At 39.7% G+C, this 26,508-nt stretch overlaps 1 protein-coding gene across 5 annotated transcripts in view; it reads right to left on the reverse strand.

Annotated features, from left to right (window-relative positions):
• The window catches only part of SLC12A1 (solute carrier family 12 member 1), an 88,041-nt gene that overhangs the window by 32,826 nt on the left and 28,707 nt on the right, over nt 1–26,508 (reverse strand). For all 5 annotated transcript variants that reach the window (XM_027554077.1, XM_027554078.1, XM_027554079.1 and 2 more), the window contains 9 exons: nt 25,271–25,355; nt 21,967–22,118; nt 20,715–20,822; nt 20,298–20,421; nt 18,197–18,298; nt 15,903–16,058; nt 10,435–10,534; nt 9,300–9,411; nt 39–179 (listed from right to left, as the gene is read on the reverse strand). In XM_027554077.1, coding sequence (XP_027409878.1) covers nt 39–179; nt 9,300–9,411; nt 10,435–10,534; nt 15,903–16,058; nt 18,197–18,298; nt 20,298–20,421; nt 20,715–20,822; nt 21,967–22,118; nt 25,271–25,355 — 1,080 coding nt within the window. The remainder of the gene's footprint in view (nt 1–38; nt 180–9,299; nt 9,412–10,434; nt 10,535–15,902; nt 16,059–18,196; nt 18,299–20,297; nt 20,422–20,714; nt 20,823–21,966; nt 22,119–25,270; nt 25,356–26,508) is intronic.

Raw genomic sequence — 26,508 nt, forward strand, 5'->3', positions numbered from 1 at the left:
TTTAGCCTCTGTACTTATTCCCTCAATGCCAGCCTTACCTGAAGGAGACTTCGGACACCATCCCTGAAACAATCTGCTGCCACTGCTGCATAAAACGCCTTGATTTTGTTCTTTATAAGCCAGGCCTGCTTTTTTGCCATGCCACTGTTCATCTCTTTAACACACAGCTTGCGTGGTCCCTGTATGACACAATGAAATATTGGTTAGAAGCCCTGCTATTATACATCACACTGCTGTTATTTTCTTTTTTTTTTTTCCCCTTTTCAATGCTTTATTTGATCAACATATTAGAACAAATACATTTTCCTTGAATGATACTAGGAGAATAATTTGAGAATATAATGAAAAGAAATATAAAATCTGGAAAACTTTTCAATGTACAGAATAAAGCTACAATTTTTGCTTGATAATTGAACTGTTATATGTGGGTAACACATGAACTTTTTATTCTCTAAAGGACAAAAATAGCCAGCAATGCCTTGTTGGGTTAAGAAATGGGAAAGAGGGGAAAACACCTCACTAAACAGGCTTCACAGACACTCAACCTTCTGGAAAGAATCTGGGCTGCTCACGTTACTCACTTTCCATGCAGAATGTCTAGATGTATTAGCACCAGCTTAATTAACTGCCTCATGTCAAATGAAAGAAAGAGCTGATGGCAGATGAGAAAAAATACAGAAAATGTGATTGATGAGGTTCAGGATAAATACACCATCAACATTTGACTCAATAGCAAGAGCCAGGGACTTCCTTGGTGATCCAGTGGCTAAGACTCTGCCTTCCAATGCAGGGGGCTGGTTCAGTCCCTTGTTGGGAAACTAAGATCCCACAGGCTGTGCGGTATGATAAAAAAATTTTTTTTAAATAGCAAGACCCACATTTATGAATACCAAGGAAGCCTCAGCTAGAGCCCAGTTTCAAGAAATGTGACAGTACTCTTGGGAGCCAAAATGTGGTGAGTTGCAGATCCTAGCAGGAACAATTACATCTTGATAATTCTATCAGGCCCATTCTTTGTTTTTTGATGTGGAGAAGACACCCTTGTATCACTTTTCTCTGTGTAATATTGACATTGTGTGTGCTCAGTCACTAGTCATGTCTGACTTTTTGTGACCCTTTGGACTGTCGCCCACCAGGCTCCTCGGTCCATGGGGATTCTCCAGGCAAGAATACTGGGATGGGTTGCCATGCCCTCCTTCAGGGGATCTTCCTGCGCCAGGAATCAAACCCACGTCTCTTATGTCCTGCATTGGCAGGCAGGTTCTTTACCTTTAGCGCCACCTGGGAAGCCCAATGTAGACATATTCCTACTCAAATTAACATTTGCCATTACTCAATAAAGTTAGTGGAAATAGATGTTCACATACCTATGGCATAGGAAGAACAGGAGAGATTAAGAGAGAAGGAGGCAGGTGTTGTGGTGGTAGATGAAGCATTTTAAAATTTCAAGATCTGAGTTCTGGAAACTCATTTTAATTAAAGTTTCTGTTGTTTCTCCTTCCTTAGAGGTCCAAGCTAGTTTTATTCTTTGCATGTTTCAAGTCAACCCCAAGAGTATTTCTGATTATCTACCGTGTGCCTGACAAGGGTACAAATCTACTATTTTCCTGAAAAATCCTTTCAGTTGATGGAAATATTTTATTGGATTGTTTTAGATTTCTTACTAACCACCTCAGATCTTGGTAAAATGCACTGAGTAGAACTGAAACAGGGCTGAAGATTCTGCGTTTCTAACAAACTCCCAGATGACACTGATGCTGCTCATCCTCAGACCATTCTTGGAGTCATAGTCTTAGAGGGTCTTGGATTAGAGAGAAAAGGCTTGGTATGTATGAAAAAGATACCAGGTTTTTGATCAGATATAACTGGGTTCATTTGGCCACTCTGGAGGTAATTAATGATGTCTGAGCTTTGATACACTACTCCAGAAACAGGGATCAAATAGCTATCCTGCAAGGTCATTTCAAATAGTCATGATAAAGTATCTGGAATGACGTCTGGAATGTTGTAAGTTCTCATCCAAAGTTGATTTTTATTATGTTAAATAAGTGCTCACAATCTCAATTAAGTCCCAGACCTAAGTTCACCGGTGTTCTACAATAGAGCTGAAAGAGCGCTGAACTGGGAGCAGAGTGTATGGCTTGGATCTGGCTCTGAAACTGACTAGCCGATACCCTGGGTGTGCCCTTTGTTTTCTCTTGATTTGGGCTCTACACTGGTAGCTCAGACAGTAAAGAATCTGCCTGTGATGCAGGAGACCGGAGTTCAATCCTGCATCTCTAGGGGATCTTCCTAGTGGGCTGGGCTGATCCCCTGGAGAAGGGAATGGCTACCACTTCAGTATTCTTGCCTGGAGAATTTTATGGACAGAGGAGTCTGGCAGGCTACAGTCCATGGGGTTGCAAAGAGTTGGACACGACTGAGTAACTAACACTTTCACTTTACTTTCACTTTTATAAGAATAAGAAAATTGTCTAGGCCATCACTGTTCAGTATGATTAGCCCTTATCCACATGTTGCTATGGAGTGTTTGAAATCTGGCTGGTCCACATTTGGCAAAACTAATACAATTATGTAAAGTTTAAAAAAAAAAAAAAAGATGTAATGGAAATGTAAAACATTCACTGGATTTTGAAGCCTTAGTATATTAAAAAAAAAAAGGAATGTAAAATGTCTCATTAATGTTTTTATATACATTGAATGTTGAAATAATGATCTGGATGCATTACATTTACCTGTTTCTTTTTACTTTTCTTGATTGGCTACTAGAAATTTTTAAATTACATTTGTGGCACATATTACATTTCTATTATATAACACTAGATGTAATTTGGGGTCACTTCCATTTTAGTATTCTATTTAAATTGGGTCAGATTCTTTTTGTACATATTTTTACTAGAATGCTTTCTAGAACATAACAACATATTAAAGCAGTTTGGATAACTTACTTTACAGTTAAATAATAAGAACTTCCAGTGAAGATGGAGAAGTTACATAGGAAGGGTAGTTATTAAACCAGAAGACCTAGCCTGGGGAAAGATATGTCATTACAGATCAAATTTTGCTCAGGATCCTGTCAATGCATTTCAACCACTAGTACTTCTTGGGATTCTAGACACCATCAATGGCAAAAGAAAGAAGAAATATTTTCTTCAGGGAAGCTGAATGGTAACAATAACCATGAGATAGAAGAATAACCAACAGCTAGGAAAGGTATCAGACCATTGGCATATTGAGTTCACAATGACTTTGAACCTCTGGGGAAACTGGCATTTATTTAAATAAATATAGCTTAATGTATATCTATTAGTAATAAAAAAATCCAGATTAAACATTGATTGTGACGGAGAGATTTACTTTAATGCCTAAATTTGCCATATTGAGAAGTTATAAAAATATTTCATGCAGAGACTCTGTTTGCTAAAAGCAATTACATTATCCTTGTAGCACACTTATTAATGTGAGGCAAGGCTATAATACAGACATAGTATGGGAAAAGTGAGCTAACAAAAAGGTAAGACATGTTGGAATCTAATTTTTCAACGTTCAAATACATCAATAGTTACAAAAAATGGATTTTATCACCCAATTAAAATATTATAGAGATTAGCTCAGTTAGGAGTCAAAATATGAGTATATAAGTTAATTCAGGATTTGAACAAAGAAGCTCTTAAAATTTTGTATATATTATGACTTTGTCATTGATAGAGAAAGGGTTAAAGGAATTCTAATTATTTAGTCTGGAGAATAAATTCATGTGACACTACTTCAAATAGATGTATATTATGAAAAAGAATTTGCAAAGGATTTCCAATATTACTGGGCTCAAATACAGAAATTTGAGTCAAATGTGGAGTTCTTTCCAACTCTTATATTTTAAAACATCAAGGATCTTTTTGCTCTGTCTTTGCTTTCATTGCCTCTCTGGCTGGAACTATGGGAAAGAAAAATTTTCCCTTTCTGATTTGGTGTATATTTTAACTCGTCATGATCCTAGTGCCCACTTACAGGTCACTTCATTCTCCCTGTATTTTGTCATGTCATTATTTTATTAATATCGTTACAGAAACTCAATGACTAATAAAGAATATGTGCATCTAAAAAAAAGCTTTTTCCCTTTGATGGAGGTGAAAGTTGAGATTAAAAGGATGATGATAGAAGAAAAAATGATAATTTTAGTTTTCCATGCTTATCTATGCTTGAACTGCCCTCCATAAGCCACAGAGTTGGGTTATCTTCCCTTGACAAGAGAAGAGATTCTTTGAATTCAAAGAGAGTTTTAGGTTTTATTAAGATATTTTGTAAATTTTATGAAAAAAAAAGAGAAAGGGTAACAGGGTGAAAACTTGTTAAAAGGGGATCTACGTAAGGAAGTTGGTCCAATGTTATTCCTTTTCTTTACAGTGAGAAGAGAGAACAGGACAATCAGGTTTAAAGAATATAATGAGCAGGCAAATATTAATCAAAATAGATCTACATCTTTGTATACATAGGTGAAATGACTAGAAGAACACCAATCAAAGTCAGATAACATTGCCTTTTCAGAGGAAGAGAGCCATGAGGCTGAGTGGCTATAAAGGGGACTTTAGCTTGATCGGTAATGTTTTATTTTATTTAAAAAGTGAGTGGAAGCATCTAAGAAAAAGGTTAACTGTTGTTAATTAGAGAAGTAGTATACAGGTGTTGTTTTACTGACTATAGTTTCTTCATATGAAATTGTCAGTGTTCAATGACTTTCAACACACAAAAAAGTAAATTTCATGTATTTAAGCTAATATTTTTCTTAATGCTTCAAAATGAAAAATAAAAGCAAGCTTTACAAAATCTTTAGTTTTCAGCCAAAACAATACAGTGTACTTAATAAAAGATGCCAGTAAACTTGAAAGCCCTTTGCAGTCTTAAGAGAAACAAAATATAGAAAAGAGGCAAGTGTTGCATTTTTGGCAATAATGTCTTTATCTGATGAGCATGTTAAATCCCAGATCAATTTGGTCTCCTTTCCATCTTTAATGTATATTTGTCTTTTATTTGTTTTAGTAAAAAAAAAAAAAAAAAAAAAAAAAAAACCTGCCTTTAAATGTAAAACTAAGAAGTATATGAGTAAGTGACAGCTATGCCTAGAAACAGCATGCCTTCTCACATGATGAGCTGTGTGATTTTTAAACTGAATAGTATATTTGGAGAATTGATGGTGGTGGTGGTTTAGTCACTAAGTAGTGTCCAACTCTTGTGACCCCAGAGACTGTAGCCCATCAGGTTCCTCTGTCCATAGGATTTCCCAGGCAACAATACCGGAGTGGTTTGCCATTTCCTTCTCCAGGGAATCTTCCTGAATCAGGGATTGAACCCATGTCTTCGGCTTGCAGGCAGATTCATTACTGCTGAGCCACCAAAAGGGCTCAATAGTTGTGGAATATGGACTTAGTTGCTCTACTCTTCCATTTGTCAGGGGTCAAAACCATGTCTCCTGGCATTGGCAGGCACATTCTTTTACCACTGAGCCACCAGGGAAGCCCTACTCAGAGAATTAAGGGTACATGAATCCAAACTAAGCTATCTGCAATGATTACTATCTCTCCAGCTACTATAAATAAGTGAGGAAACTGACTGACAAAGAAAGGCAGTGTTTTTTTATGCCGCTGAACATATGGTACAATTAGTGGAAATCACAACCCTTGACTTCATATTTGCCTGTTGCTAAATGCACTGAGGAGAAGGCAATGGCACCCCACTCCAGTACTCTTGCCTGGAAAATCCCATGGACGGAGGAGCCTGGTAGGCTGCAGTCCATGGGATCGCTAAGAGTCGGACACGACTGAGCGACTTCACTTTCACTTTTCTCTTTTCATGCACTGGAAAAGGAAATGGCAACTCACTCCAGTATTCTTGCCTGGAGAATCCCAGGGACGACGGAGCCTGGTGGGCTGCTGTCTATGGGGTCGCACAGAGTCGGACACGACTGAAGCGACTCAGCATAGCATAGCATAGCAAACGCACTGAAGATGGCTACACTCAGAAACATGAGGTGATGCTCGAAGGTGGAATCCTACCTCTAGTCTTCGTGTGGTGAAAGGAGTGAAGCACACAAGAAAAAGAAAATCACACATATTGAATAGAAAGCCTCCTGGGATATATCACTAACTTATTATAAGGTAATCCAAAGGAGAAAAATAGACATTATTTTAAGTAACCAAGCCAGATTCCTTAAAAAATATCCCCCAGTTTGTCCTGATGAAGGGTCCCTCTTCTGAAATCTTTAAGTTTTGTAGAAAAAGGCAAGAGGTAGGCAGAAGCTCTGACGGGTGAGTGGAACATTAGTTGAATAGTTGGAAGGCTACTGGACTTGGGACCCAGCAAAAGTATAATTCTTAATTTCAATTTCAGCAGTTTTGAGGGCTACAACATCTAGTCCCTTTAAAAATGCCTGTCTGCAGGATAGGGCATGTGTTTTCCCACTACCCACCAACAATGAAATGCCTATGAGCTCCTCGTCTTGCCCCTTACTGGGAGGAGCAGATGACAAGTAATTGGAGGTCAGCAGAGGGATGGAGCACAGAGCCTGCTGCCCTGTGACTCGTTGGGAGGGAGTGCACATCTAACTGTTCAACTTGATCAAGTTGCTGAATAACTAGAAGTCCAAGATCCAATCCAATGTTTGGACCTGGTTTCACTAAGAGAGGGTATTTTAGGTTTCTGTGGAGGAAGGTATATTTTCAGAATGAAAATGGCAACAATTGTATATCAAAAATATCCCATGATAATAATACCAACAATAACAAATAAAATTAATTGAGCATTTACTGTTTGACAGACTCTGAGCTGAATGCTAGAAAGCTTATCTTCCAGAATTCTCATGACCCTGTAACAAACACAGGTGCTGTCACCATCATTATTTTTCCCATTTTATACCTGAGAAAAATTAAGGCGTAGGGAGGTTAAATTGTGTGCCCAAGGGAATCCCAGCTAATAGGTGGCAAAACAGTGATTTAGAACTTAACTGAGTGTCTCAAAAGTCCATGAGCATGAGCTTTCTAGAGTTAAAATTTAAATTGTTATCTCTCAACCTCATTGTTACCATTTAACCTTTTCCACAAGGTCGGCCAAATCACCAATCACCACATCTTGGAGGAAAAAAAATGTCATGTTGACTTTCCCTACATCCCTTTCCATCTGTTTCTTTGTAAAGATGATTGAGGACTGAGCATGAGTTGAAAAATGCTGACAGCATCTGCAGTCTCAGGAGCTCACAGAAAGTAACTAACTGAAAAGTCATTAACTGATACAGTGACTATTTTCTGTCCCAAAGAGAATCTTAGCACCTGGGAGCAAGGCTCTTGGGCCTTACTCAGAGAGTAAGTACAGTAATGTAGGAAGTAGTCTAATACACATGTCAAGCAACCAGGGCCATTAGAGGAACAGGCTTAAGTACCTGTCTCACATGAAATGTTATTCCAGAACCATACTCTTTTATTATAGTTAAAGCAGCAAAGGGTTAATTTGAAGTGATATCTCTTAAAAAGACCTTGTGTCCCTTGCCAATATATGACTGTTTATACTCTCAGTTCATTTCTCCACTCCTCCTAGAGATATTTTATTGGCTTGCTAAATTAAATTTTCTCTAAATTACTAGAGAACAAAAATACCCCAAATTGCATATTTCACCAAAACTGGCTTTGGTATTATATTGGCCAAAATGAAATCCACTAATCCAGGGCACCAAAGTTGATAATATGGGAGTAGGGTGCTTGATGAGATTTTCTAAAATCCTCTGGAGTCCCCGTTGGTCATTATTGAACCTGTCAATCTTATGTAGTCAGTAGGATTCCCTCTACCCTCTATGGGATAATTACATTGAGTTATATTGTTTGAGTTACTATCATATAAACACTGAGGAAAGAGAATATGATCGACCAGCTTGCTTCATATTGCATTTAGAGCATTGCCAAGTGTTAAAAGATGCTTAAGTGCTGGTCACAATGACATGTGGTAAATTAACCCCTGCATCATGGGACAGTCGACTGACCCCGGCTAGGTTACACAGCTTCCTGGCCACCCTATTCCCTGACAAGTATTGGAAGTTTAGGGAGTGGTATCCAACTCTAAGGGCTTTCCCGGTGGCTCAGCTGGTAAAGAATCCACCTGAAATGCAGGAAACATGAGTTTGATCCCTGGCTCAGGAAGATCTCTGAGAAAGAAATGGCAACCCACTCCAGTATTCTTTCCTAGAAAATTCCATGGACAAGAGGAGCCTGGCAGCTACAGTCCATGTGGTTGCAAAGACCTGGACCAATATCCCGACTCTGCCACTTCCTTGTCCTGTGACCCTGTGCATAATTGAATTTTCCTGAATCTCACTTTTCTAATCAGTGTAATGAAAATGGGGCTTCTTTCCCTTTCTTCCTCACTAGACTGTTATGTAGACTGAAATAAGAAAAACTGTAGGAAAATACTTTGAAGAATAGGTAAGTATGATCATAATACATGGACACGGCTGAGGATTTTGAGTGGTGTGTGTGCATGACCCAGAGGGAGAGAAACAGGGAGACACACACACAGTGTGTGCATGAGAGCACACTGTGAGAATACAAGTAGAAGTAGGCTCATTTGGAGGACTTAGACTTATTATTTTGTTAAAATATTAATGCTTTCTTCTCACTTTAGAGAGCAGTGATAGTGACTGGTCAATAATTACTGTTAAGTGTTTAGCATCTACTTTGAATACCTCCTGGAAACAACACCAGTAAGTTATTCTTAGTCTACCACATACTTCCTGAACAAAAAGGAACTCATTCCGCTTTGAATGTTTATCTAAGGCATGGAAAACTTGGTTTAACTCCCTAGATATCTGTAGTATCATCAAGTTTATTCAAATATTTAATCTAAATTCTACCTGCTTTCATTTAAGGCCATAGCGTCTGGCTCTTCCTCATCAGTTAATCTACATAATAGTGCTCTCTAGCTCATTCTATCCTTTCATATTTCTGAGAATGGTTATCACCCCCCAAATATTTTCATTTTATTTATGAGCTGGCTCTCTTTTTCTTGACTCAAAGGCCATCAATGGGAAATATTATCATTTTTAGTTGGTCTCCTGTGAAATCTGAAACACACTTTATCCACTTATTTAAGTTCAGGATCATGGGCCCCTGCTAGTCCTTGGTATATGAATGAAGGAAAGGGGTCCTGTTCTAAACTGCATTACCATTCTCCTATCACTGCACATACCTGCTGGGCTCCCCTAAGGCAACACAAATGAACAAGTAGGAAAAGGCACCTTCAAGGGATGAAGTGGCTCTTACCACAAAGACTTCACAGCAGATGCAAAGGCCACTGTTCTTGGTAAAGGCATGAGTTATATCCAAGAGAGCAGGTCTTGTCATGGGTCCCCCTGTTAAAACAATGCACTGGGGCCTGAAAATGGAGAAGAGAAGATGTGAGAGTTGATCATGACAAGAAACCTGTGAGTCCAGAACCACCCCCAGTGGAACGGGCTGGTACAGAAAGCTTGGCAAGATGGGGCAACCACTCTCCTAAATATCTCTTGAGTTTCTCACTAGAAGTCCTTTTTTTATTCTTCTTTTTAAAAAAGAAGTATTTATTTATTTGGCTGCATCAGGTCTTAGTTGCAGCTCATGGTATCTTTGTTTCAGCATGTGGGATCTTTCACTGTGGCACACGGGTTCAGCTCGTGGGCTTCGTTGCTCCCCCAACATGTGGGATCTTAGTTCCCTGACCAGGGATCAAACCCGCGCCCCCTGTGGTGCAAAGTGGATTCCTAACCACTGGACCACCAGGAAGTCCCTCACTAGACGACTTGAATCATCGTGATTTCCTGCCAATCTTGCCAAATTTGTATTCTTAGTTTTGTTAGTGATAGTAAGCATGTAAAGTAAGGAAAAGGTCCTTACTGTCCCCCTGTCTTTTTCCTCTGAACATGACCCTATCCCAAATCCTCAGTACAACCTGTCCTCCAACCAGTATATTCATATTATTTTCCTTCACCCTCCGTGCAAAGCTTGTGTTTTGAAGTTCCACTTAACATATAACCAAAGAAGAGCTTAAAGTACAACTTCTCCTAAGGGAATTCAGTAAGCCACAGAGCCTTAAGCTATATGGAGACAGAAACAACAATTAAAGTGTGTGGGGATTTGGGGACATCTCTCTGAAATCACGTCACTGAGATCCCCTCTCTATCTGTACATGGAAGGGGAAAGCCAGCACTAGGAGAATTTAGAGTTGGGGGTGGGCATAGCTCAGAGTGGAAGAGGAGAAGCGCTCATTCACAGGAGGTGCTGTTGTGAAAATGTGGCAGTTTTGTAAGATTACCTATCTAAGAGTATACCCCTAAAGCGTATCAATGTGCATTTGTCTCCCATAGAGGGAAGCTGCTTCCAATGGGAAATGACACCAGGATGCTTGAGAAACCAATTTTACCTGAAGTTTTTCACATGGTCTTCCACTGTGGTTAGTTCTAGAGCATTGTCTAAAGCGCTCATGTAGGAAAGAGCCTGCGTGGAGGAGCCCCAGTTCACATCTGTGGACAAAGGAGAATTTGACATAAAAGCACTGAGCTTCCCTCTGTATACTGTGAATATTTTTATAAGCCATTCCCTTCTTTGATTTTCCTTGGCTATGTCAGCAGTGACAAATGCCCAAATTAGAGAAACATAATGTAATATTTCCTAGAAAGTGTGTCCTTCTATGAATCCTTGTGAATTCTTAGAAGTGAGACCTCTTTTTCCAGCTGAGGATCAGACTCTAGTGTTGCAGCCTGAGAAAACTTACTCAGTGGAAGAGGCTGTGTTACAACCACACTGCAGAATCGTCAGCCCCTAAATAAATCCAAGAGTTCTTCACAAATTCTTAAATTGAAAAGAAAAGAGGCATTTCTGCATACATAGAGAGTATGTAGCAGTCTTTATATTTTGAATAATGAAACTGAATAACTTGGGAATTCTTACTTCTGGGTGTCCATGAAGAAGATCAATCTTTAGCAAGCATTTTAGTTTGATGTGTTAAGGACCCAATCTTCATAATAAGAGAGGAAAATACTACCATGCTCTGACTTAAAAAATTAAGTGTTAGATGAATCCTCTACATTTTATAAGAAGTCCCTGATGGGAATGCATAGATTCACCCTAGATGGCAGACAGAGCCATCTCCCCAGTCTTGCTCAGAACAATAAGGAAAATGATGAGAGATAATTATCTGGGGATAAAGCAGATTAATATTGATTAAGTATTTACTATGCATCAGGAATTTAGCATACCTTAAGTTATTTCATTCTTACAAGAACCCTATAAATCAACTGGATATTTATATGCAAAAAAATCAACCTTGAGCCATTCCTCACACACCATATACAAAAATTATCTCAAAATGATGAGATATAAATAAAAAATCTAAAGCATTAAAACTTTTAGAAATAGTTTGTAACTTTGAATTAGGGAAAGAGATTAGAAGCAAAAAAAAAAAAACCATAAAACATGAAAAATCAGACTTTAGAGGAATTAAGAATATCTGCTATTCAAAACAAACTGTAAGGAAATTAAAAAACAAGTTACAGACCTGTAGAAAACATTTACAAAAGATGTACTGTGAAAGGGTTTGTATCCTGAATATACAGAGGTCTTACAAATGAATAATAAGAAAACAACTCAAAAAATTTAAACAGACACTTGACAAAAGAAGATATGTGGATGACAAATAATATGTTCAACATCATTAGTCATTGGGAAAAATTGCAAACCAAAGCACAATAAGATAGTACATTATATCTTTAGTACACTACATAATTAGAATTTTTTTTTTAAAGAAATCAACTGACAATAATATGTGCTGCCTAGGATGTGGAACAACTGAGACATACATTTATTGCTGTTAGGAATGGAAAATGATGCTGCTACTTTAGAAAATAGTTTGGCTGTTAATTATAAAGTTATGTGTACCTTGTAATCATAAATTCCACTCCTAGAGAAATGAAAATATAGGTCTACATAAAGCCCTGTGTGTGAATATTTACAGCAGCTTTAGATATAATCACTAGATATAAATACAATTAGATATACCAGGTTAGATATAATTCTTCAATTAGTGAATATATTAAAAAAATCTTGAGATATATTCATATAATGGAATACTACTCAACAACAAAAAGGAACAAACTACTCATACATGTAACAACATGGATGAATCTAAAAACCTCATGTTAAGTGAAAGAAAGTATATATAAAGGCTACATCCTCTATGGTTCTACATAACACTCTGGGAAAGGCAAAGGTATAGGAACAGAAATCAGAAAAGCTGTAACTAGGGGATAAGTTGAGGGGAAGAAATTGACTGCACAGAATCTTTTAGCCATGATGGAAATGTCCTCTCTTTTTTAAAAAAGATTTATTTATTTTATTTTTTGGCTGTGGTGAGTCTTCATTGCCACGCACAGGCTTTCTCTAGTTGTGGCAAGTGGGGGCTACTTTCTGTTGCAGTGCATGAGCTTCTAATTGTGGTGGCTTCTCTTTGGATCTGCTGGCTCTAGGCACTCAGGCTTCACTAGTTGTAGCACGTGGGTTCAGTAGCTGTGGCTCCTGGGCTCTAGAGCCTAGGTTCAGTGGTGGTGGCATATGAGCTTAGCTGCTCCGTGGCATGTGGAATTTTCCTGGACCTGTGATCAAACCGCTGTCCCTTGCATTGCAAGGCACATTTTTAACCACTGGACCACCAATTCAGTTCAGTTCAGTTGCTAAGTCATGTCTGACTCTTTGTGACCCCATGAACTGCAGCATGCCAGGCCTCCCTGTCCATCACCAACTCCCGGAGTCCACCCAAACTCATGTCCATTGAGTCAGTGATGCCATCCAACCATCTCATCCTCTGTCATCCCCTTCTTCTCCTGCCTTCAATCTTTCCCAGCATCAGGGTCTTTTCAAATGAGTCAGCTCTTCACATCAGGTGGCCAAAGTATTGGAGTTTTAGCTTCAACATCAGTCCTTCTAATGAACACCCAGGACTGATCTCCTTTAGGATGGACTGGTTGGATCTCCTTGCAGTCCAAGGGACTCTCAAGAGTCTTCTCCAACACCACAGTTCAAAAGCATCAATTCTTCAGTGCTCAGCTTTCTTCACAGTCCAACTCTTACATCCATACATGACTACTGGAAAAACGATAGCCTTGACTAGATGGACCTTTGTTGACAAAGTAATGTCTCTGCTTTTTAATATGCTGTCCAGGTTGGTCATAACTTTCCTTCCAAGGAGTAAGGAACTTTTAATTTCATGGCTGCAATCACCATTTGCAGTGAATTTGGAGCCCCCAAAAATAAAGTCAGCCACTATTTCCCCATCTATTTGTCATGAAATGATGGGACCGGATGCCATGATCTTAGTTTTCTGAACATTGAGCTTTAAGCCAACTTTTTCTCTCTCCTCTTTCACTTTCAAGAGGCTCTTTAGGTCTTCTTCACTTTCTGCCATAAGAGTGGTGTCATCTGCATATCTGAGGTTATTGATATTTCTCCCCGCAATCTTGATTCCAGCTTGTGCTTCATCCAGCCCAGCGTTTCTCATGATGTATTTTGCATATAAGTTAAATAAGCAGGGTAACAATATACTGCCTTGACTTACTCCTTTTCCTATTTGGAACCAGTCTGTTGTTCCATGTTCAGTTCTAACTGTTGCTTCCTGATCTGCATACAGATTTCTCAGGATGCAGGTCAGGTCTGGTATTCCCATTTCTTTAAGAATTTTCCATAGTTTGTTGTGATCCACACAAAAGCTTTGGCATAGTCAATAAAGCAGAAATAGATGTTTTTCTAGAACTCTCCTTCTTTTTCAAGGATCCAGCGGATGTTGGCAATTTGATCTCTGGTTCCTCTGCCTTTTCTAAAACCAGCTTGAACGTCAGGAAGTTCATGGTCCACGTATTGCTGAAGCCTGGCTTGGAGAATTTTGAGCAGTGCTTTACTAGCGTGTTAGATGAGTGCAATTGTGTGGTAGTTTGAGCATTCTTTGGCATTGCCTTTCTTTGGGATTGGAATGAAAACTGACCTTTTCTAGTCCTGTGGCTACTGCTAAGTTTTCCAAATTTGCTGACATATTGAGTGCCACCAGGGAAGCTCTCTGTCCTCTATTTTGATTGTGGTGGTAGTTACAAGACTGTAAATTTGTTAAAACCTATAGACTGTACACTACAGGGGGTTAATATTAATATACATAAATTATGTGAACGTACTGTGTGTGGAAATACTTGGTATACTGGGTACCAAGCCTTGTGTCGAGAACTTTAGGAGTCTTTGTCTCTCTTGAGTCCCTTCATGGCCCATTGAGGTTGATACCACTAAGCCCCATTTAGCAGAGAAAGAAATGGCAACCCACTCCAGTATTCTTGCCTGGAGAATCCCATGGACAGAGGAGCCTCGCAGGCTACAGTCCATGGTGTTGCAAGAGTCGGACATGACTTAGTGACTAAACCACCACCACCATACCTGTATTACAAATACCATACAGTAATAAAGAAAAACAACAAAACCAAGCTCTTCAAAATAGTTACTACCTTCTCTTTTCTATTATACTTGTGTAGGAAGGGTCAGGAGCATGTGAGGGTGGCCGAGGGCCTGTCTGGCCCCTGAGACTGGACTGCCGAATACTGTACTCCTTAATCTCTAGCCTCTCTAAGTGTCAATCCCTTTCACTGGGTCTAAAGATAACATCTGAAGTCCAGATCCAACTGAATGATCAACAGCACCTTCTTGCTGCTCCAGATTCTTTAGCATGACATTTAGGTGTCTTGTTTACCTGGCCCGACCTACTCACCTTCCAAGGCTCACCTCAGGCCCCTTCTCATCACCTGAGGACTCCATCATGCTAACGGCCTTGGTGTATGCTGCACTTAGTCACTCAGTTGTGTCTGACTCTTTGCAACCCCATGGACTGTAGCCCACCAGGTCTCTCTGTTCATAAGCCTTGGCAATCCTTAAATATGCCTGATACTTGCACGCTTCCTAACTTTACTCACACTCTTTTCTTCTGCTTACAGTAGCCATCCCTGGCTCCATCTGATTAACCAACCCCTAGTCTCTTGCCCTTTTTTTTTTTTTTTAAAGTAGAGTATTTGTTCATTCAACAGATATTTATAAGTACTTACTGAGTGACTGACCCTGGGAATAGAAGCCATGAACCGGGGAAGTTTTCTTGGACAACGCTAATCACAGTTAGAGCTTCCCTGGTGGTAAAGAATCTGTATGCAATGCAGGAGACTCTGGGTTGGGAATATGCCCTGGAGAAGGAAATGGCTACCCACGCCAGTATTCCTTCCTGGATAATTCCATGGACAGAAGAGCCAGGTGGGCTACAGGCTATGGGGTGGCAAGGAGTCAGACTTGATTTAGACTAACAATAATCACGGTTAGTCACTTCCTCTCCTTTCCTCAGTAACTTGTTCATGTCACTCTCACGGTTCTTGCTATACTGTTATATAGTTAATTGCTTATATGTGAGTCTGTGCTTCTTGAGGACAGGGATTATCATTTATCAGATATAGAAGGACTATATCAGTGGAAAGCTTATGGGGTTTGGTATCAAAACACTCCCATTAAAATATCAGCTGCTTCACATCCTGATGGTCACCTCAGTGAGTGATCACTTCTTTGAACTCAAGTTTCTTCATCTCTGAAATGTGACCAATAATACCTAACATACAGCACTATTGTGAGAATTAAATGGTACACAGTATACAATAGGTGTTCAACAAGGGTAACTATTGTATTATCATATTACATTATATTATTAATATCTGCCATACACATGGCCCACCTAAACACAGGAGGTGCCACATAAACATGTGTTGAGTGAATGGATAGTTAGAGAGTGCTTAGGAGACCCTCTCTGTACAGTCCTTCTTATCCTACCTGGCTTCTTGTAAGTCACGTATATATAGAGGAAGAACTCAATGACGTAGGTGATGACAGCTGCCCACCAGTTGATGACAAACATGACCGCACAGCACAAAACGGCTCCAAAGAGAGACACCCACATGTTGTAAATACCATATGCAGGTCTCCATCCTGAAATTAAAAAAAAAATCTATGTGCACAAGAAAAATTTCCGCACTATACCATCATACCACTGTGTAGTTTTAGACTATAGGTAACATGGTTTTTTTTTCCCCTAGCATAAAAATTAGAACTTTTAGGTCAAGTTCCTAACTCTGTTATTAGTTTTCTGTGTCTTGGTCCCTGGCTTATGAAGATGTAATCACACCAAAAAGTAATGCTGTGAAATGTAGGAAATATGTCACTTGTGGTTCCTCTACACTTCCTACATGCCAGGATTTCTTCCCAAACAACGAAACCCTAAGCATCTGGTATCCATGTCATCAAGAATTGAAAGGAGGCAGGAGAGATGGAAAGAGTGGGGAACAGCAGGGCAGGGGGACACCTTAGTGGCTCAAGAAAGAGGAGGTTAAGATAACGGGCTTTTTCCTGCGGAGAAGGCAGAGCAGCCATCAAATATCATCCGCTACTTCATGCTAGCTCTTCTTTTACCCTAAGAGGATCATGCTTGCCCTTTCAGAAATAATAATCTATGGCAAAAGAGGGAAACATTTTTCTGCAATGGCTTTTTAAACCTGATACACTAATATATCATACATTTTGCAATGAAAATATACAGTGAGAAATATTTTCATACATGCATGGGGGGTTACTGTGTTCTATTAGTTCCCTGAATTGAAAGAAGCTGGGAGACAGTACAATCAGGGTAAAGAAGCTGACTTGAAGGGCACATTTGGTCTGTGGGTAAAGAATCCGCCTGCCAGTGGAGAAGACGCGGGAGATGCAGGTTTGATCCCTGAGTCGAGAAGATCCCCTGGAGAAGGAAATGGCAACTCACTCCAGTATTCTTGCCTGGGAAATCTCAAGGACAGAGAAGCCTTGCGGGCTATGGTTCATGGGATTGCAAAGAGTTGAACACTACTGAGTGTCCACACTCACACACAAAGTATATTTTTAAATTTGGAGTTGCCAAAATACAACAGAGCTTTCTTTCTTCAGAAGCAATTTCCAAAATGGCCACAAGATGGAAATCACACTACAAGAACATCACTGGAAATGCATTTATTTTTCTCTGTCTGTGTGGGTGTTTGTGTGTCAGAGAGAGAAAGAGAGAGGAGAAAGAGAGGGAAGGAGAAAGAGAGAGTCATCTTTTGGGTTTGGTATCCATGTTATCTCTGTGCTTTTCTAGGCTTCCCCTTTTCCCGCTTCCTCTTTCCTCATTCCTTTCCATTCTTACCCCTGCCAACTTCTATTACTTCACTGTGTTTTTAAAAAAGGAACACAACATGGCATGGAAGCACACATTTCTGGGATCTGTCATCTTCACTGACTAGAACCTCCTGTTCTCTGCTTAAAACAAGGCAACAAAACAGAAACAAAAATTCTTCTGTAATCTTCTGGAGCCTAGTGGCCTTGAGTAGATGAAGGCTCCCCTTCCATCTGTATTTTGGCAGGAGGTTTTCCTAAGGAGGTTTGAGTTCCTGGCATACCCTAAAACGTGAAGATGTGTTTATATCCTTAACAAAAGTCCTGGTAGTGAAGAATTTTCTACTCTCTTCTGATGGAAAGGCGAAAAAATTCGAATGGCCAGTGGAAGCAGAGAAGAGGTGAGAGGTGACAAAGATAGGGGGAGGCTCTTTGGTGTGAAATTTCGCACCACTTTAAACAACAGTCTGAGGGGTGCAGGGGTGTCACCAGCTTCAGTGTGAATCGGCACTGACTGCACTCAGCAGGTAATTATGGGAACTACTCATCCTTCTCTTCTGCACCGTGGGCAGAAAACAAATTGACAGTAAGAAAGTTTCAAATATATACATTCATTCCACTTCTGTGGTCACTTTCACCCTGGAAATAAACAGTGGTGTTTTTCTACTGCTGCAATAAATGTGGTTTCTCTTGCAATGAATAATTTATTGCCGCAGGAGAAAATTGACTTTACGGTTGGTCAAAAAGGCCGTTGCTCAAATGATTCTTTTTCTATTTCAGAAGTCGCCCCCCAACTCACCAAAAGAAAGTGAATTACACTGCCCACTAGGATATAAGGAAACATATAAACAGAGATTCAGTGGTTTTCACTGACTTATTTCATCTTGTTGAGACGAACGAAGTGGTTTGCTTTGGTTTATTTTAGTTTTGAAAAGTCAACTTACCTGGAGATTTGGCATAAGAGGCATGAAAGCAGGAGAAATTAATAAGTGCATATGAGGCCAGGAAAAAATTGGAGATGATGGGAGCGATGGTGTTCAGTTCCGCTGTGAAGGAAGCAGAATTGAGTATGTACATATGAGTGATGAGACCAGGGGCTGAACAGCTGTTACAGTCTGGAAGTTTGACTTTATTTGGAAATTGAAACCATAGCTAGCATCTGTCAAAGTTTAAGAAGGTTGTGATTTTTCTTTGGGTCTGCACTCATTTGAAATGTATTTTCAGCCAAAGTTTCTGTAAAGTAAGAAACAAGAAAACTCACCAATAAAATAGACAATCAAGATCTCTACCCACAGAAAATTCAAGTGGAAGTGGATAGAAAGTTTGGAAACCAGATGACAAAATTCCCTGTAGCTATTGCAGAGGTACCAAATCCAGGGCTCTTTATCTGCTTTGTATACCATCAAAGGGTTTCTTAAGTGCTTCAGTATTAAAGAATCCGCCTGCCAATGCAGGAGATGTGGGTTTGATCCCTGGGTCAGGAAGATCCATTGGAGAAGAAAATGGCAACCCACACCGGTATTCTTGCCTGGGAAATCGCATGGACAGAGGAGCCTGGTGGGCTACAGTCCATGGGGTTGAAAAGAGTTGGATACGACTTAGTGACTGAGCATGCATAGAATCAAAATGTTCTACAGGGTGACAGGTTAGTTAAATACCTGTACATCAGAACCATCTAACAGGATATATCTCTGCATATACCCAGCTTGCTCTCTCTGACTTTCAGAATTTTTGTTAGTCATTCCTACTTGTCTATATCTCTAGAGAGTTTTACCTCTGAAGGTTTGCTGAAAAAAAGTTTTACCTCACTAGGTAAATATCCAGTATGGTTAAATCCTAGCTGGGATGTTTACTCTATGATATAAAAAATAATTTAGAGATGTTCTCATTTATCTGAAGATCAGACAGCTATCACCTTCAGTGAAGAAGATGCAGGTGGAAGCTGGGTGTGACTGTAGAACATGGATGCCAGCAAGAATGTAGGCAAAAATAGCTGTCGCAAAGCTGGCACCATGAAGCTAAGCTACTGGGTTCTGAAAGAGTGACATTTAAGACTATTATTTAATGTATACGATTTTTAAAATCTGGGGCTATTTGATCACTTAACTGAAGTCTAGGACAATAATTGAAGTCTTAAAGTTTAAATTATAATTGAAACATATATACACATAATTACTTTTTCATTTTTAAAAAATCTAACAAACATAGATTTAAAAAAAAATTAACCAAAAAGTGATTATGTGTAGACATGGAGAGTCATATGTTCCCCTCTTCAACCTTGTGGAAATCTTATGAGGATGTGTGAATTATAGTCACTTCCTGAGTTTATGGGATGAGGAGAAGCCCTCGTTGTTCAGCACTACTGCTGAATCTGACTCTGCCTGTCTATGCATAGTTACTGTCATCCTTGCCATCTGCTCACCTGCAATGGTGGTACCTTAAGGAGGAGTAAGGAATGTGCAGGCTAACTTTGAGGTGTGTGTCTCTTTGAGATTATGTAGCTGTTTCTATATTGCTTAGGGAGAAAGAGCCAAGGTAAGTGGTTCTCAAATATTAGTGGTCTATGAATTTTGGGAACTTGTAAAAATTAGGATTCTTTATCACCAGAGATTCTAGCTATGGGATTGGGTGTGACCAATCCACAATTTTCCAGATCCACAGGTGACCACATTTTGTGGTCAGCAGACCACATTTTGAGAATAGACATTTCAGCTCTCCTGCTGGTGGCCAGAAGATGTAAGGACAGGTGGCAGCTGGAGGCAATGTGGGATTAGACAGTATCAGGCAGGTCAGAGGAAGGAGTCAGTTGCATTTGGTTGGATGGATTTCCAACATTCAGATTCAAAGAAGAGATTAAAGTCTGAAGCCCACCTCAAGTCCTCCAAGGCCCTCCACACACAAGGATTTCTCATTTCCTTCTTAGATTGCAATATTCCCAAATGCAGTATTAGACATACAACAGATACTTTCTCAAGGTCACAGGAAAACCCTATGAGTAATCGGAAGAATTTGTTGGCTTTCAGTAAGAATAAGAAAACTACAAACCAATAAGAATGAACGCCATGGCTATAACAAAAGTGAGAAAGTATCCTCTAAGGGGCTCATTGTTCTTCCCATATCCCTTTGCAAAGAACTGCAGAGCTTTGTAGATGTTGTCCTTGCACAGAGCCTAATGGAAAAGAGGAGAAATTCGTCATTTATATCTATGCAGACTCATTTTCCCTGGGCTATTCAAACAAGAAGATTTGGGGAAAAGACAAAGTGATACACAATATGAACACAAGTTAACACTGCAGTTTATCATTCTTTATATTATTTGAATCGATCTCGACTATGTGGCAGACATAGCGTCGGAGCCAGATGCAAACATTAAACTGTTTCAGAAAATGATGGAAAATGATCACCGGTGAGAGCAGATATCTCAGGGGGAGGGAGAAGCACGTGCTCTTATGCCTATGTCACCTGGAACACTTTGGGCGCGCTGACGAGGGAGGCCAGGGCCGAGGAGAGTGTTGCAGAAAAGATCCCAGCAGTGATGAGGGGGCCAAACCCTGACACCATGCTCATGACCTTGAGGAGAGAGGTTCAAGTAAGGAGACTCATCCAACAGAGTTAAAACAAAAATTTGAGCCAAATTTTAATGCAAATGCTTCCCTTTCCACTTTCTGGGGTTTCGAATCTCTTTCGTAAGCTAATTGCTTCTAATCAGATGTTTTCCCCCCTGCTTCATTCTGAATTCTTAATAGTTGTTTTTTTCAAAATGGAAATGCCTTTGTTGTTGCTGTTTTTGGATAAAAGGAACAAATGCTCACCACAATATGTCCAGAAGATACTGGAAAGAATAAACAAGGAAATTATTTCAAGAATTTTTATATTTTTCCCCTCTGTCCTTTCTGGGCATCTGTTTCTTGGTCAACGGGAAATTCTATCCAGCAGAAAGTGGTATTTTAATAAAGTCTGGGGAGGGACTCAGCTGTTTACCAATCTTTTTAAAAGGCATTAGCCTTTCTTGTTCTTCCTGCACATAGAAGCTTTTCAAATCTTTGCTTTTCCTGTGCTCATTAAACATAAGTTTAGGTCTGAGACATGATGAGATTCTATCAATTTAAGTCATGTTTGTAATAATGACTTCAGCTGAGTTAATTTCTCTTTGTTGGTTATTAAAATAGATGAATGAAGCCTTCACAACAAATTTGCTTCTCCTTCTGCTCCCCAATCATTCAGGCAAATTAATATGTTTTAAGTTCCATAGTCTCGCCAACTTCCCTGGTTCCTTTCCCCCTCACTCTTTTTCCCCTTCTGCCACTCACAATTCCCCCCTTGGCCTTGTCCTCCACACACTCCAGGACCATCACAGAGGCTTTTCCTGAGTGAAGCCCAGGCATGAAATGTGTTCCAAGTGCTAACTAATCGAAGTCTCTCCATCTGCCCACCAGGAAATCTTACACGATTGATTGGAAGATGCATAATGGCGGGCAGTAATCTTTCCCTGGGTGATGCAATTCATACAACTGCCTGTTCTCTCACCACCACAGTGAGTGTAACCACATAATGAATGCCTATAGGAATCCCTTTCCTCCCATACAAATTATTCCTTGCTGAATTAGAATCAGTCGATAACCAATCTGTTGGAGAGTCAGAAGTTTCATTACACATGATGTTCTAAAAAATGGAAGCAATAGCAGTAAACGTTATTAATTTTTGAAGTTCAAACCTGGAAATTGTTCATCAGCCCATACTGACATGGTTCATGTCGACATCTTGAGAAGTCGTAGCCTAACCCACAGGCTGCTGAACCATTGCAGTTCATCCCAGAAATGATGGTGTCATTCACGCTCCCAGTGGCATCTCGGACCACACAAGCCCCTGGGAAAACAACAAGGTCTGTCATTTCTTTACTTGAAGGGTTCAGATATCCCCCAAAGACTCAAGCAGAAAAGAATCTTCCTGCAATGCAGGAGACTCAGGAGATGTGGGTTTGACCCTGGGTTGGGAAGATCTGCTGGAGGAGGAAATGACAACCCACTCCAGTACTGTTGCCTGGAAAATTCCATGGTCAGAGGAACCTGGTGGGCTAACAGTCCATAGGGTCACAAAGGGTCAGACACGACTGAGCATGCACACACGTTTTTCTTCTGAAAACATACTTAGTTTAATTTGACCTATCCTGTCTTCATGGTCAATATTTCCTCTGACGTGACACCTGAAAGTTCCCATCCTCTGAGGCCTGGGAGCGGCCCCTATCTCTAAGGTGTCCTTGGGTGGTTAAAGTCCTAGCTTTCTGCCTGCCTCTGTAAGACGCTTGGGATTGAGACTTCTTTCCTTTTGGAAGTACACATAGCAGTGCTTTCTTTGCACGTAATATTTATTCAATTCAGATTTCCAGGTTAATGCTACTGATTGGGAGCTTTTCAGATAGAAGGATTTATTTCCTCATCTGTGAGAGAACCAAGGGATGACATTATTGAATACTAGTAATTAAGAGAGCTGAGCTCTTATTTTCAACTAATGGTATTCTTTGTATAATTTCTTAAACCATTATAATTTTACTTTTTATAAAATTTCAATGGTTTAAATGATACAGAAACTATTTGGGGATAAAATGTTAAGATTTCCTAGGTAATGTGTGCATGCATGCTAAGTCCCTTCAGTCATGTCTGACTCTGTACGACCCCATGGACTGTAGCCCACCAGGCTCCTCTGTCCGTGGCATTCTCCAGAATTCTCCAAGAATACGGAGTGGGTTGCTGTATCCTCCTCCAGGGGATCTTCCTGACCCAGGGATCCAGTCTGTTCTTATCTCTCCTTTACCACTAGAGCCACATGGGAAGCCCTTCCCAGGTACTATTCATGGTCAAACTGCTATATCAAGTATTTATCTCAGTGTATTATTTTTGTACCTTTGAGTTAATTTCTGTTATTTTCTATAACAAACATCCTATGAACATCTTTGTGCATACAATTTTTCTTCTGTAATTCGAAGTATTTCTTTAGGAGAGATTCCTCAAAATGGAGTTGTGTGCATTTTAAAGATTCTTGACATATATATTTTAATTACTGATTTTTCTTCTGAATTTTACTAACTGTATTCTCTGCCATTATGTATTTGACAGGATTATTGAGATATGAATATAGCTGTGAAATATATATATAAATGTTTCTGAACTACTTTAAGGGTAAATACTTTACAAACTAAATGCCAATCAATGAAACTGTTCATTTTGCTTTTCAGTCTCCAGCCAGATGAGTTCTCATTCCTTGCTAGTTATTTTAAGAGACATTCCAGTAATAGATATTAATGGGAACTCTCAATTATAGAGTTCATACTCTTTGAATTTATACCCTTTGAATCAAGGAAAGACTTAAAACTTACTGAATCCTTTAGTTGAAAGAGTCATTTAAAATGATCAGTGCAGGAACCCTTTCTATATAGCCCTGAGAAGTGGCCTACCAACCTCTACTTAGATACTTGAAATTGCGAGTGTTGGTTGGTTACTAAGCAAAACTATCCAGTCCAGATTTTACCTCTTTGCACTGTTCATTTATGCTGAGCTGACTTTTAAAAATCTTGTGGTTTCACTTCTGCATAATCAAACTCCCCAAATTCCCATGAAGCCATGAGCTATTATTTGCACTAATGACAGGCCAGGGACCTCATGAATATCCTTTTCTTATCCTGAGAAAAATATAGAAGCACATGTTTTTCTACCCATCAGAAACCAATAAATGAGAAGAATCTCTGAAGTCAGGCCTATACCTTTATTTATCCCTTCCTTTTTACTTTGTAGGAGAAAGAAAAACCATTTGTGAAATTTAGGTAATTTCAATGTCATTTAAAAAGTATTGATTTCCTAAAGCATTGGAATAATATCCCTTGATTTGTAACTAAACTTGGCAATGTCACAATAGAGTTAACAACATTATCCAATTTCTGGAAATAAGAGGCAGTGAGAGAAGAAAGAATCTAAGTTAATTGTTTTGCTTTTTTTTCCCCAAAGAATCCAACTCAGAACATATGTACTATCTCAATTTCCTTTCTAGTAAGCAGAGGACAACCAGAATGTCCCCTTTTAAATGGCCAGATGGGATTCCACAGTGGTCCAGCCTGGGGCTGTATTCATAGGTGTGCACAGAAAAATTTTCTTCTCTGAATGTTTCACATTCCTTCCTCTCCAGTAATGGCACAAGCCAGAGGTGACCCCCAACCAGGAGGAGGTGTGGCTGCAGGCAGCAGGTGGAACAAAAGTCAGTTTAAGAACAGCAGGCAAATTCACATATTTTCTGCTCACTGAGCAATGTGGGGGCTGGCCGCCCACACTGCTGGCAGCTGGGTCTCGTTCTGATTGCCTGCCAGTTGGTGACGGTGACATTTCCACATTAGGGACAGCAGTGCAAGGAGGAGTCACAGTCATTCATTCTATATCTTTCATACTTTTCTAAGGGTTTTGTCATGGTTGTTTTTTTGTTTGTCTTGTTCTGTTTTGGATTCGTATTCTGTCCCTCACCTGCCTCCTAAAGGCAGGGGAGGAGGTTGCTAGAAGTGGTGGCTTCCCTGGCAGTGGAATTATTACCTACAGCAGCAAAAAATTCGCTTTTGTGTTCAGGTAGAATGAAAGTGAAAGTAAAGTTGCTCAGTCGTGTCTGACTCTTTGCAACCCCATGGACTGTAGCCTACCAGGCTCCTCTATCCATGGGATTTTTCAGGCAAGAATACTGGAGTGGGTTGCCGTTTCCTACTCCAAGAGATCTTCCTGACCCAGGGATTGAACCCAGGTTTCCTGCATTGTAGGCAGACGCTTTACCATCTGAGCCACCAAGGAAGTACCAGAGACACCTGTGGTTACACCTTAATTGCATTCAAACTCCTAGAGGACCCAACAAGGGAATTAAAATTGTTGTCTATTAAAAAATTTTCAACTTATGTTCCATGGAAAGCCATGAAACATAAAACTTGACATGAAAAGCAACTGGATCCCTTGTAATTCTGGCATTCTGACACCAGAGACAACATAACTTACCCACGCAAATGGCGACTCCTAAGTAGGCGACAGTGGTGATGAAGATGGCCAGCATGGTTCCTTTGGGGATGGCCTCTTGGGGATCCTTTGAAAAAATAATGTAGAGGAACAAGGAGATAGAGTGGAATAAGAAACAGATATCACTTGGAGTTAGTTCTGTATTTTCAAAATTTTAGGCTACCCTTCCTGGGGCAAGTTGTAAAGAGAAAAAAATCAAGCAAATGGCAGAGCTGAGCTCCAGTTCTTTTTGGACAAAGACAAGGTGTTTAGAGTGAATAAAGAAATCTGTGGAACTTTGTGCTGAACAGAAGAGAACTGTAACTGACCAGGAGGAAGTTTTTACAGAAAAGTAGGCTAGTTAGTTCACTCACTAATACCTCTTTCTGTCCCTCCCCTTAATCTCCTGTGAATTTCATGCAGATGTATGGACCATAGAGTACTGAGGGGGTGGGGTAACATATCAATGTAACATATCTGGTCATTGGCAATATATCTCTGTGTGTATTTGTTTTGTACTAAGCTTGCTGCTGCTGTACTAAGCTTAGCTTTAAAAGATCACTTTTGACTGAGCAAAAAGGATGATCTGCTACATTCGCCAATCCCTCAAACTCCTCATTTGAAATCTAGTTCAGGAATAACTGCAATGAGAGATATTTAATTTCCATAGGCAAGCATAAAGAAAGAGGCAAATTTAAGCTTATACCAGAAAATGGGCTTTTCTTTTGCCCATAAATGTATATAAATTCACTGAGCTGAGCTCACATCATATATAATATACCATTTTATATCCTATTTTGGGGGTTGAATCGTATCATAATCAATTTCCAAGCAGCATAACTTCTCTATAATAGAGTTCAACTTAACAGGGATTATTAAGTAGAGATTTCAATGTATTCATTACCTATAAGACAGTGCTGGCATAGAGTAGAAGTCAGTAAATACTGAACTGAGGAAAGCACCATCCCAGTAGGCATCAGTTCCCCCTCCAGAGGACATGAGACTCATCGATACAAGTGAGCAATCAATGCAGTCAAAGTCTGAGTTCTGTGTTTCATTAACTTAAATCTGCTGATCAAATCCATCAGAAAAATCAACTCATGACGAATGCAGACTCAACCTGACAGCTGGAAATGTTAATTAAACCAAGTAAATCTGTCCCCACAGGGAAGTAAGCCAGCCCTGTGGAGCCATTCTGTAGTCATTCATTTCTTCCCACTCTTGTAGGAATATCTGTGCAC

The sequence above is a fragment of the Bos indicus x Bos taurus genome, chromosome 10, assembly GCF_003369695.1.
Source record: "Bos indicus x Bos taurus breed Angus x Brahman F1 hybrid chromosome 10, Bos_hybrid_MaternalHap_v2.0, whole genome shotgun sequence".
Lineage (NCBI taxonomy): Eukaryota > Metazoa > Chordata > Mammalia > Artiodactyla > Bovidae > Bos > Bos indicus x Bos taurus.